The sequence below is a fragment of the Polypterus senegalus genome, chromosome 7 (assembly GCF_016835505.1).
Source record: "Polypterus senegalus isolate Bchr_013 chromosome 7, ASM1683550v1, whole genome shotgun sequence".
NCBI lineage: Eukaryota > Metazoa > Chordata > Cladistia > Polypteriformes > Polypteridae > Polypterus > Polypterus senegalus.
In genome coordinates, this window is record NC_053160.1 from 154,827,719 (window position 1) to 154,840,766 (window position 13,048).

Consider the following 13,048-nt stretch of genomic DNA (forward strand, 5'->3'; position numbering starts at 1 on the left):
GTGCAGGTAATAAAAGCACAATGTTATTATATGAACTGACATACAATGGTGGGGGAGGAGACCCAAAGTGGGGACTGAAGAGCACTGCATTGATATTTCCCAGCTTGAATAAAAAAAAATAGACATTGATAATGAAAACTGCCTCACCAACCTCATTATAATAAAAATGCTCTTCACTGTGTGACTAGGTTCAGGAAAAACAGAAAAGAAAATTAATGGCAGCTTCATTTCTTTTCACCTTGAAATGAAAAAAAGAGTATTTCTGTAAAACTTATGATTAACATATCTTGTATTATATTATGGAATGCATTAGAAAATGAACCGATATTTTAATATAATGCACTCAACATCTGCCCCAGGGATCACCACGTCAAAGTACTGCACTGAATCAATCAATCAATCAGTGACTAAATATTGCATGTAAAAACCAACTTAATCTAATCTAAGGTCATGGGGTCTAGAGCATCCTCTAGTAGATCATCAGTAACAAAGCAAGAATTCATTCTGGACATTGTTGTGTATAATAATTTTCATAATGCTGAGTTTCAAGGCTTTAGTCAGTCAACTATCCATTAGTTGATCAATTATTCCTCCACCCATTCATTCATTTTTATTGTCATCATTCCACAACCACGTACTGAACTGGAATGGCCAGACCACCCTATCCCCAACAACTTCCTGCAGCTCTTCATGGGGAATTCCCAGATGATCTTGGGTCTGCTGCTTGATCTTCTGCCATTGGTCACACATCGCAGCTCCCATAATACATGCCCAACCATTCAATGCCTCCTTCAGATTCAGAGTAGTAGCTGTTGTACTCCAAGGTCCATTCATATTAAGGAGCTCCTTACTCTTTCATGGATGGCGAGCCTTCCAACAATACAGAGGATTCTCGTTCTGTCCATTTGATCCTATAATCTCACTGATTCAGTGACTACCAAGAGCTCGCACCTTAGGTGAGGATGAGCGGACTGACTGGGAAGTGTCGAAAGTGTGCCAAACATAGCAAGTTTCGGCATCTCTCTGCCATGATTAATTCCCTTGGGATTAATAAAGTATCTATCTATCTATCTATCTATCTATCTATCTATCTATCTATCTATCTATCTATCTATCTATCTATGAGGATGTCAGATTACACATGGGTAATTGATTTTACATGACAGCATCATGACTCCTCAGCACAGTTTCAAATTTACAAAGTATCACAGACATCCTGACAGCCAAATCAAGTGTTGTCTGACAGCGACATTGGATGTGCAAATGTTTCCAAGTATGGTGGGTTCAGCTACAGTTTCAGTAAACACAAGACACCAGACAGACAGGGCTCTTCTCTGTTTGGATAGTCCTAAACAACTATTATTTTTTCCTTGCATTCACATTTCATAATTTGCACTTTTGACTGAGCACTCAATGTTTGCCAGTTTTCGCACACAGTTGGGAGACAAAGTCAGAGAGGCGAGGTTGCGTTGGTTTGGACGTGTGCAGAGGAGAGATACTGGGTATATTGGAAGAAGGTTGTTAAGGATAGAGCTGCCAGGGAAGAGGAAAAGAGGAAGGGCTAAGCGAAGGTTTATGGATGTGGCGAGAGAGGATATGCAGGTGATGGGTGTAACAGAACAAGATGTAGAGGACAGAAAGATATGGAAGAAGATGATCCGCTGTGGTGATCCAAAAGAAGAAGAAGAAGATTTAGTCGGTCCCTACAGCTTAAGGCAAACTCAGACCCGGGGCAAACTGAAGACACTAGGGATGTCAAAGCACATGACAGGTCCCCAACTCACTCAGATTATGGGGGTGAAGGCTACAACAGCAAATCTGTGAAAAAGTCATATAATATCTACAAATACAATATCTACTTTTAAAGTATTTGAAAGTTCAGGATTCTAGCACAGGTACTTAAGGAAAGAGAGCCCTAGAAGGTGGGTGCCACAAAACTAAATGAGCTGTGCATCTGAATAAAAAGAAAGTCAGGTATGAGAATCTTTAAATAATTTCAATACATTTTCAAACCCACTTCATGCTTTATCTGCTACTAGAGATCTATATTATATACATTGTGATTGATGGCCAGGAACCCTGCCCCGCCAGGATGCCTGGAGGAAGGACGGACCGGGGGGGCAGCACTATTTTTCCCTGGGCGCCTGGAAAGTCCTTGAACCCTGGAGGACAGCACTTCGGGTACACCAGGAAGAGCTGACGGACCAGGGATTTTGAAAGCTCAGAGTGCTTCCGGGTGCAAGGGCAGCACTTCCACCACACTGGGGAGTGTTGCCGGAAGGTTGTCATCATGAACCTGGAGCACATCCGAGGCAGGATAAAAGGGTCGCCTCACTCCAATCGGGGAGCCAGAGTCGGGTGGAAGAGGATAGAGCTTGCGAGACAGGAGTGGAGGCGGTCGAAAGGAACAAGGACTGAGCTAATTATTGTAAATAGTGTAAATAGTGTGAATAAAATGTGTGTGTGTTTTGAACATCTGGAGTCATGTCTGTCTGGCTGGGCTACGTTTTACAGTAAATGGCATCCCAGATGGGACTATCTACCTGGTTCAAGCCAAATAAATAATTTGTAAAGCAGCCCGGCACAGCAGTGTGAGACGCACACGGTTTCAGCGCAGCACGAGATGCTCACACTCCCACGACACACACATGTTTTGTGCGAACAGCTCATGTTCCTTAGTTGCACTAGGCCCCTGAAGACACCGCACCTCCCGGATGGGCAAGAAGACGACCTGGTGCGGCCTAACAACAGTAGACGGCCCAAAGATGCTCGTCGGCGACGAAAGGACTGGTGGACCTAAAGAACCGGCCCAACCATGGAGCTACCTCAGGAAGAGGGATTTCCAGAAGGATGTACTGGACTCAGACGAGGATCGTCCTGGGGCCTATATCGCGTTTTCCCGGGTGCCTTACTCATAGGGGGAAACCATCCAGAGGCATTTGGCTGGCCAGAGGATGTCGCTCCTGGAACCAATGGTGAGGCAAAGTCCAAGGAGGACGGGACCCTGCTGTTATGGAGAAGATCATGGCTTGTACAGGAGAGCCTGGAGTCCAAACCCATGGGGAGTGGCCTGAGAGAGCAGGCTGCGGCGAAGGGCCTGGGGGTTCCTCGTTATGCAGGTAAGGGGGTGGAGGGTGTGTGCCAGCCCACTGCACGTATGACAATGCAAGCAGGGGTGGTGAACCTTCCCCCCTTGTTGGAAGAGGACCCGACTGAGTCTGCACAGGAGGCTTAGTGGAATACGAGTCCCCTGCCGGCTGATTTATTGTCTGTGCTTGTGGCCGTACAAGAGCTGGAGGAGGTCCTTCAGCCCATCCGGTCGTTTTCGCAGGTAATCCGTGGCCTCCAAGAGACCATCCAGAAGCTGGGGGAGAAGGCATTCGCATCTCTGAAAACTCGACAGAGACGCGGCGGTACAGGTAAGTGTGACCTACACCGTAAATGAAAGAAGAGGGCTGAGTGAAGGGGGGCCGGTACTGGTTTGTTCTGGTCACCAAGTAGCCAAGCCTCCTACAGTGGACACGTGGCGAGTGGCCGATCGGGCCGTAGGGGCAAACTCGGAGAAGGTACATGCGAGGAGCTGGGTAGTGAATGCCGGTTGCTAACACACACTGCTCCAAAACCCGGCGGCAAACTCGCAGAGGTCCACAGGGGCACAGACAGCATTGGGTCTCTTTCTTTCCCATAAGGGTACCCAGACCGTCATTGTGTCCCAGAGTGGAAGGAGGAGGAACCAGAGACAGGGACAGTCGAGACAGTCGAGGATAGTCCATTTTGCTGAAATTTCATTGCAGCAACTCCAAATTGTACTTAGTAGTTTGTGTGGCCCCCATGTGATTGTATGCATGCCTGACAACATCAGCGCATGCTCCTAATGAGACGACGGATGGTGTCCTGGGGGATCTCCTCCCAGATCTGGATCAGGGCTTCACTGAGCTCCTGGACAGTCTGAGGTGCAACCTGGTGGCGTCGGATGGACCGAAACATAATGTCCCAAAGGTGTTATATTGGATTTAGGTCAGGTGAGCATGGGGGCCAGTCAATGGTATATCAGTTCCTTTATCCTCCAGGACCTGCCTGCATACTCTCGCCACATGAGGCTGGGCATTGTCTTGCACCAGGAGGAACCCAGAACCCACTGCACCAGTAAGGGTCTGACAATGGGTCCAAGGATTTCATCCCGATACCTAATGGTAGTTAAGGTACCATTGTCTTGCCTGTAGAGGTCTGTGTATCCCTCCATGGATATGCCTCCCCAGACCATCACTAACCCACCACCAAACCACTCATGCTAAATGATGTTACAGGCAGCATAATGTTCTCCACGGCTTCTCCAGTTCCTTTTACATCTGTCACATGTGCTTAGGTTGAACCTGCTCTCATCTGTAAAAAGCACAGGGTGCCAGTGGTGGACTTTCCTAATTTTGGTATTTTATGGCAAATGCCAATCGAGCTCCATGGTGCCGGGCAGTGATCACAGGGCCCACTAGCGGACATCGGGCCATCAGGCCACCTTCATGAAGTCTGTTTCTGATTGTGTGGTCAGAGACATTCACACCAGTGGCCTGCTGGAGGTCATTCTGTAGGGCTCTGACAGTGCTCATCCTGTTCCTCCTTGCTCAAAGGAGCAGACAGCAGTCTTGCTAATGGGTTAAGGACCTTCTACGGCCCTGTCCAGCTCTCCTAGAGTAACTGCCTGTCTCCTGGAAACTTCTCCATGCGCTTGAGACTGTGCTGGGAGACACAGCAAACCTTCTGGCAATGGCACACTGCTTACCTTCAGTGTTAGGATTTCAAAGGCACATTAAAAAGTTACCATAGCCTTTCACATCACACACCTCCAAATATATCTCTTCTTCTTACCATTTGTGAGCTGTCACTGTTAGAAAGCACAAAATCAGGAGTTCAAAGGGCATAAGAGGATTAGTTAAAGTCGTAAGAAGAGCACAGGTTCCATTCATCTCCTGAAGGTAAAAAGCTGGAACTTTAAAGATGATTTTGATTCACAAAAAGTCTACGCCATGCAGGTTTCAGCATTTTTAATGCAGCTTGAAATCCAGAGCTTTTGTGGTAACACATAATGTTTAGCTTGGCAATCAGACAACAGAGCACCCATACAAAGACAGCCTGCAGTCCAGAATGGCAAGAGTAAAGCCCCCAATGTGGACGCACAGCCCCTTCCTCAGTCTATGTACAATCGATGTGGTGTGCGTCAGGCCCTCATTTTTCAGTTGTTACAGCTTCAAAGTGAAGCTCATATGGTTTGGTCTTCTTTCCCAATTTTTCCTCTCTTCTTCTCATGATGCTCTTCAAACATTCTTCTTCATTTTTTTGCTTTTCTTCCAACTCCTCCTTTTCCTTAAGTGCCTCTTCCTCCATTGTTATATGCAACTCCTTTTTCCACTAAAATAAAGAAAATGGAATAAGGAAGGCAAACTGCATTATTGTTCTGCTCAGTCATTTATCTCGCTCATCCATTCAGTTACATGGTTCAGGTCTTACTAGCATTCACACCGGTAGATTCTGAACCAGTTTTATTCCATGGCTAGATGCTGACAACTGTGCGAGTGAGTCTTGTAAATACCATTTAATGTTACCTTTAATGTATGGTGTTGTCTTCATTGTCTGTTGTTGGTATTGTACTGTTGTCACCCATTAATGGGAGACATTCAAAGAAGAAAGCTTCAACTTGAATTGAGATATTGGTCATCTCCCATCTCATGTACATTCAGTTTCACCCAGCCTGCCAGGTTCCCCACATCTGCACACGTCATTCCTGTCACCCCTTTGTCATCAGTTAATACTGACTTCACTCATCTCAGTTTCAGCAGCACATTCAAAGCACTTGGCCCCTGTTCAGACCTGTATAGTGTTTACTTCTAAACTTACGCTGCCGTCAGATTAAAATGGCGATTCTCATGTGCCTATTGTAAGAGTGCATTGCAGTGACCTTAGATGGGTTACCTCCTGGCCAGTTCACATTGCTGCCAGTCGCTGAGACCTTCATCAGAACTCGAAAGACAGCCGAGAACAAGGATAATTACACAGTGGAAACGGCATTGTGCCATGCGTGTGCACCTGAGAGGCAGCGTAAGAGTTCTAGTGAATGTAGTTACCCACTGAGCCTGGTCCTTCCTGCATGGAGTTTGCATGTTCTCTACATGTCTGCATGGGTTTCCTCTCACAGTCTGGTGGACTGGCGGTAATAAATTGGCCTTGGTGTGTGTGTGTGTGTGTGTTCACCCTGCCATGGACTGGCGCCCTGTCCAGGGTTTGTTCCTGCCTTGTGCCCTGGGATAGCCTCCGTCACCCTCTACCCCATGATCCTGTTCAGGACTAAGTGGACTAGACAATGACTGTCTATGGATTACATCATATACGGCATATTAAATATTAAACAGCTGATGGGCTGCACAGGAATGTGGTGAGTACATTCTTTCCTTTTTCCTAGCTTATAACTCTCACGAGTTTGCACATTCTGTGTCTGCATATGTTCGGTTAACTGTACTTGTTGGGCCAACGGGCAAGCCAAAATTGTCTCAGGGTGGGCGTTTATATAAATGGGGCCTATGATGGATTGATGGCCCAAGTAGGGGTTGGGTCCTGCTTTGTGCTTATTGTTGTCAGGATGGGCTCCGGCCCCCTGAGTTAAGCAGGTTCACTAATTCGTATATGGAGGAATATTACTAGTACTACTACTAATAATAAAAATGTATTATTTTAACTGCAGTTGACTGGCATTGTCTTGAGTGTTGGTTCCTGTTATTCATCAGTGATAGACTCCACATGACCCTGAATGGCATTAAAATTATTTTTTAAATGTGAAGTTATAATGTTAAATTCACATATTCTAAACCCCGTTTTCATGTGAGGATATAGAAGGTTCTCTCTCATCAAGGGGTGTGACGCTGGTACCGGGCCTGGCCTGGGCACTAAGCCAACATAACACTCACTTACTTACACAATTGAACATTGGTGTAAACCCGTGGCTTTGAGCTGTGGGGGTCAATGCTGGAATCCCCAGAGCAAAACCAGGAGCACAGGATGGATGGATGGATTCATTATTGGAACTATCCAACCCGCCATATCCTAACTACAGGGTCATGGGGGGGTCTGCTTTAGCCAATCCCAGCCAACACAGGGCGCAAGGCAGGAAACAAACCCCAGGCAGAGTGCCAGCCCACCGCAGGGCACACACACACACCAAGCACACACACTAGGGACAATTTAGAATCGCCAATGCACCTAACCTGCATGTCTTTGGACTCTGGAAGGAAACCCACACAGACTCGGGGAGAACATGCAAACTCCACGCAGTGGGGACCCGGGAAGCAAACCCAGGTCTCCTAACTGCGAGGTAGCAGTGCTACCCACTGTGCCACCGTGCTGGCCTTATTGGAACTAACATACATTTAAATATTTAAGGCAATATTAAAAAAAAAAAAAAAAACCATAACTGATTGATTGAGTAAAGCATTTACAGAGCATCATATTACTAATGATGATGATGACGAAGATCCCAATAGGCTGTAATTAAAATGTTACATTTAAAACCAATGATGCAGAAACACTTGGAAATTTCTAACTCTGCATTGAATTCCTGGCTATGACTCAAATTCACAATGTATAAGCAACATAAAAGGAATGTGTTCATAAGCATAATACAGAAAGCCAGTGAACTGTGTACCTTAACCAGATGAAGAGTGTTTTAATAATTAGTTATTATTTGCAACATTATATTGATTCATTTATTTTAAGAGACCGACAGATGGCCCAGTGAGAAGAGCCAGCATTCAAGTGACACACTCATTTAAAATCCGGTCCTGTAAAGGATGCTCATATCACTTTAGTGAAAAGTACAATTTATATTCCACTGGAGCAGTGGAAATTGATGAAAAATCTCATTTTTTTAATCCTTGGGCAGTTTAGTGTAAGGACAAAAATCATCAGATAATGCCAACTATGTTTGAAATCCTGCATGCAAATTGATTACTCCCTTTTCATAAACTAATTAAATACTCCTACATACCTTTTAAAGTGAAATGTCATATTCATTATCATGTGCATATAAAACAGGCACGGAACTCAAAGCTATTAGGCTTTTTTGGGCCCGGTGAAGCTGAGGTGCGAAGGTTAATCGTGTTAAGCTGAAGTAAAAATGCACTAACAAAACAAATTCCAGGGGGACCGCTCATCAGGCCCCCTCACTGTATCAGAGTGGATCGACAAATTACATGCAATTTTGTTTAACTTTAAAGTGTTTGCACAGAAGTAGGAAATATTTAATTATATTATCATTTCCTGAGCCAGCATCGTTTGCAATGTCAAAGCTTTCACTGTACTCTAAGTGCGTGTGTGAGTCAAGTCAACCTACATTACAAGCAAACTGACGAAACTCTTGGACTCCTTTAAACTCTGTGTATTATTTCTTGGCCAGCACGCTAGACATTTTCCTGTCATAAAATCGTTTCCACTCTATATATTTATAGATATAGTCATGTTTTTAAAATGGTGATAAAATGTCAATTTCCCTGCCCAATATTCAATGTCTGTTATTTCCACCTGATAAAATATAAATTATTTTTCAACTGCAAGGTACAAAAATCAGTCATTGACTGGCAAGTTACTTTGCCACCATTTAAAATAGGATTAAATTAATCTCTGACAAACATTTGGGCTGTCAGTGTGTTTTGTTGTATCTGATCTCTGCGTTTGCACGAGTGAGGACTATCTGGCTATCAGGATCCAACTTGTGTGTTTGCTGAATAGATTCACCTTTAGATAAATGTTGCTTACATCATTAGCGTTTTCCTAGACCAGGGTGACAAACTTTTTCAGCTCGCGAGCTACTTTTAAAATGACCAGGTCAAAATGATCTACAGTGCATCCGGAATTTTGTTATGTTACAGCCTTATTCCAAAATGGATTAAATTCATTTTTTTCCTCAGAATTCTACACACAACACCCCATAATGACAACATGAAAAAAGTTTACTTGAGGTTTTTGCAAATTTATTAAAAATAAAAAAACTGAGATATCACATGTACATAAGTATTCACAGCCTTTGCTCAATACTTTGTCGATGCACCTTTGGCAGCAATTACAGCCTCAAGTCTTTTTGAATATGATGCTACAAGCTTGGCACACCTATCCTTGGCCAGTTTTGCACATTCATCTTTGCAGCACCTCTCAAGCTCCATCAGATTGGATGGGAAGCGTCGGTGCACAGCCATTTTAAAATCTCTCCAGAGATGTTCAATCGGATTCAAGTCTGGGCTCTGGCTGGGCCACTCAAGGATATTCACAGAGTTGTCAGAAGCCACTCCTTTGATATCTTGGCTGTGTGCTTAGGGTCGTTGTCCTGCTGAAAGATGAACCGTCGCCCCAGTGTGAGGTCAAGAGCGCTCTGGAGCAGGTTTTCATCCAGGATGTCTCTGTACATTGCTGCAGTCATCTTTCCCTTTATCCTGACTAGTCTCCCAGTTCCTGCTGCTGAAAAACATCCCCACAGCATGATGCTGCCACCACCATGCTTCACTGTAAGGATGGTATTGGTCTGATGATAACCGGTGCCTGGTTTCCTCTAAACGTGACGCCTGGCATTCACACCAAAGAGTTCAATCTTTGTCTCATCAGACCAGACCATTTCTCATGGTCTGAGAGTCCTTCAGGTGCCTTTTGGCAAACTCCAGGCAGGCTGCCATGTGCCTTTTACTAAGGAGTGGCTTCTGTCTGGCCACTCTACCATACAGGCCTGATTGGTGGATTGCTGCAGAGATGGTTGTCCTTCTGGAAGGTTCTCCTCTCTCCACAGAGGACCTCTAGAGCTCTGACAGAGTGACCATTGGGTTCTTGGTCACCTCCCTGACTAAGGCCCTTCTCCCCCGATCGCTCAGTTTAGATGGCCTGCCAGCTCTAGGAAGTCCTGGTGGTTTCGAACTTCTTCCACTTACGGATGATGGAGGCCACTGTGCTCATTGGGACCTTCAAAGCAGCAGAATTTCTGTAACCTTCCCCAGATTTGTGCCTCGAGACAGTCCTGTCTCAGAGGTCTACAGACAATTCATTTGACTTCATGCTTGGTTTGTGCTCTGACAGGAACTGTCAACTGTGGGACCTTATATAGACAGATGTGTGCCTTTCCAAATCATGTCCAATCAACTGAATTTACCACAAGTGGACTCCAATTAAGCTGCAGAAACATCTCAAGGATGATCAGGGGAATTAGGATGCAACTGAGCTTAATTTTGAGCTTCATGGCAAAGGCTGTAAATACTTATGTACATGTGCTTTCTCAATTTTTTATTTTTAAAACCTCAAGTAAACTTTTTCACATTGTCATTATGGGGTGTTGTGTGTAGAATTCTGTGGAAAAAAAATTATTTAATCCATTTTGGAATAAGGCTGTACCATAACAAAATGTGGAAAAAGTGATGCACTGTGAATACTTTTTGAAAGCACTGTACCTACATTAAAAATTATGTATATATACTGAGTATACTTTATATATAAAATATATGTTGTCATACCTTGCATAAATGAATTACCCTTATGGCACAATAACAATTCAATACATTTATGGTCAGTACAGTATTTGGATTTATGCTGACTCGCATAAATAAGTAGAGCCGAATAATCCAGTCAAGGAGGTAGCACAGTTCCTCATGTTTGGGTACTTTTCCTCTGTGAGTAAGTTCCAAAACTGTCCAAGAGCCCCAGACTTCAAGTGAATCTCATCCTGTAGTGTCAAAATCTTACCCTCCACTGTAGAGGAGTTTTAGGTGAAACAGTGTTGCAATTTTTGATGCGGGTGAATCACCCTCAACATCTTCCCTAAATGGATAACAGTTAAATGTAGCGACTGGCTCAAGTAAAGCTCAGTCTTGAAAATGTCTGTCAAAGTCTGACAGGCAATTTTCAGTCTGCTCTGTGTAGCGTATGCTGTCAAGTTGCACACACACCTTCCATTGCGTCTCCAGCTCTGACGCGAGGTTTTGGATGTTCCCCAAATCAAGGCACTGCAGCTTTGAGGACAGATGCAGCATTTTTCATTTGAAAGCATTAACTGAGCTAATCATATTGACCACAGTTTTCCTTTTCCTTGCAGCTGTAAATTAAGCTCATTCAACATGTTTGTCAGATTGGTAAAAAAATGCCAATTTAGCGGCCATTAATTGTTATTAAGTTGCTTGTATTCTGCATGTTTAATGACAAGGAGAAACTCCTTTTCTTCGGCCAGAGGTCTTGAAATCTCAGCAGGAATTTCTCCCTAGCCATCTGCCTCAACAAAGGCATCTTTTATCATCTCTCCATCTTGGAAGGACTTCTTATGCTTAATGATCGAGTGACTCACCCGGAACGATGCTTCGGTGTGTCTGCCTTTGCTTTTGAATTCAGCCGAATGAAAAATGACGGCTGTCCATTTAACTACGATTTTAATTCCCTCTCCTTTCTCTTTATCAGATAGTTTTTCAGAAGGAAGTCAGTTTCGTAGTTTTTATGAACAATTCGAAAGTGCCTTTCCACATTTTCCTTCTTTGGAATAGCAATTATAGATTGACAGATCAGACAAACGCACTTCGATTGTGACATTGTGAGAGAAACAAAATCCTCTTTCAATTCCACATCCAGCCCATAATCATCCCCCCAAAACAATTTTTTTTTAAATCCCTTCTTTAGTCGATATAAATTGAAAGGCTAACTAGATCACTTAGATAGCCGGAATTTTACAGTAGCTTGCATGTTTGATCGTGCGTGCGGGATGACCAGTGTGTTAGAAGAAAAAAGATCTCTGACTGGCCGCCCTGTATGTCAATCAAGTGGCAAATGCAATAGGGAGGATATATGATAGACTAACGTTTAAAAAAATTTTTTTTGAATGCAACACAATCTACCTGCACTACCTTTCTGATGTACCGGTCGATCGTGATCGACGTCTTGGGCACCCCTGTCCTAGACTTTGAAGACACTAATGTGTGGTCATTTTGGGGTGGACTTGGGCATCTGCCCGCTGTATTTAGCAGTGCTCTATTATGTTAATCTGGTGTTCTAGACCCCCCAAAACATAACCCTAAAGAACAAGTGAAAGTTAGTTTTGATATTGGCACAGAGTTGAAACAACAACAAAAAAATTACAAATGATTGGAAAAATGTCTACAATGCCTGAAAAACTTACATAAGAAATCTGACAAAGCAGAGAAGACCATTCAATCCATTAGGCTTACTTGTTTAGCTAATAGCTGAGTTGTCCCAATATCTCATCCAGATTCTTCTCGAAGGTCGTCAAGCTTTCTACTTCAACTAAATGTATCAACCATTTGTTTCAGATTCCCACAACTCTTTGCATAAAGAAGTGCTTCCTGGGCTTCAGTCCTAAATGCCCTTCCTCTCATGGTGTAGTCACACTGGACATGTTTGTTCAGTACGGTGCCTGAGCACGATGGTCCCGTCTCCCTATTCCCTCGCTGGTGTGCACTCACACTACTCTTTAATGGATCCAGGTATTCTTTCATTATCACCATGTGACTTTGTGTAAAGCCAAAACAAGATCCGAACACCAAGTGACAGCATGCGTATCAAAATGATTTTCCTTATTTCGTGGTTTCTCTGGAGTTGTGTAGGGTAGGATAACGCTCTACCCTCTTACAGATTTATTGAATGTGCAGTGCAGCATTTAGCTCTTAACCATGCTGCATGAACAAGAAGATTTTTACGGAGTCAAATGATGTGAAGAGTGGAATTTTCCACTTTTCTTGCCAACTACAATTCACGTTCATCTGTAAGCTGAGAATAAAAACCTGTGTTTAACTCAAATAGTATTGAATTAAATTGAGTTGTTTCATTGACGTCATGTCTGTGTTCCATGCTCAAGTACTTTTAGCGATCACACTGTTCCCGAATCCTACTGAACTCTGCCTGAGCCCATCTCTTATGCGGGCCAGAGCAGGGTAGCCTAGCATGGAGCGATCACACTAGTTTTGGGTTACATTCAGACAAACATGCTCAGGTTTTTGCTAAATTGCTAGTGTGAGTACACCTTTAATTTCCG

At 43.7% G+C, this 13,048-nt stretch overlaps 1 protein-coding gene across 2 annotated transcripts in view; it reads right to left on the minus strand.

Annotated features, from left to right (window-relative positions):
• Positions 1-5,030: 5,030 nt before the first annotated feature.
• Positions 5,031-13,048, minus strand: part of tmem232 (transmembrane protein 232) — a 196,478-nt gene continuing 188,460 nt past the window's right edge. For both annotated transcript variants that reach the window (XM_039759417.1, XM_039759416.1), the window contains one exon: positions 5,031-5,403. In XM_039759417.1, coding sequence (XP_039615351.1) covers positions 5,221-5,403 — 183 coding nt within the window. In that variant the 3' untranslated portion in view covers positions 5,031-5,220. The remainder of the gene's footprint in view (positions 5,404-13,048) is intronic.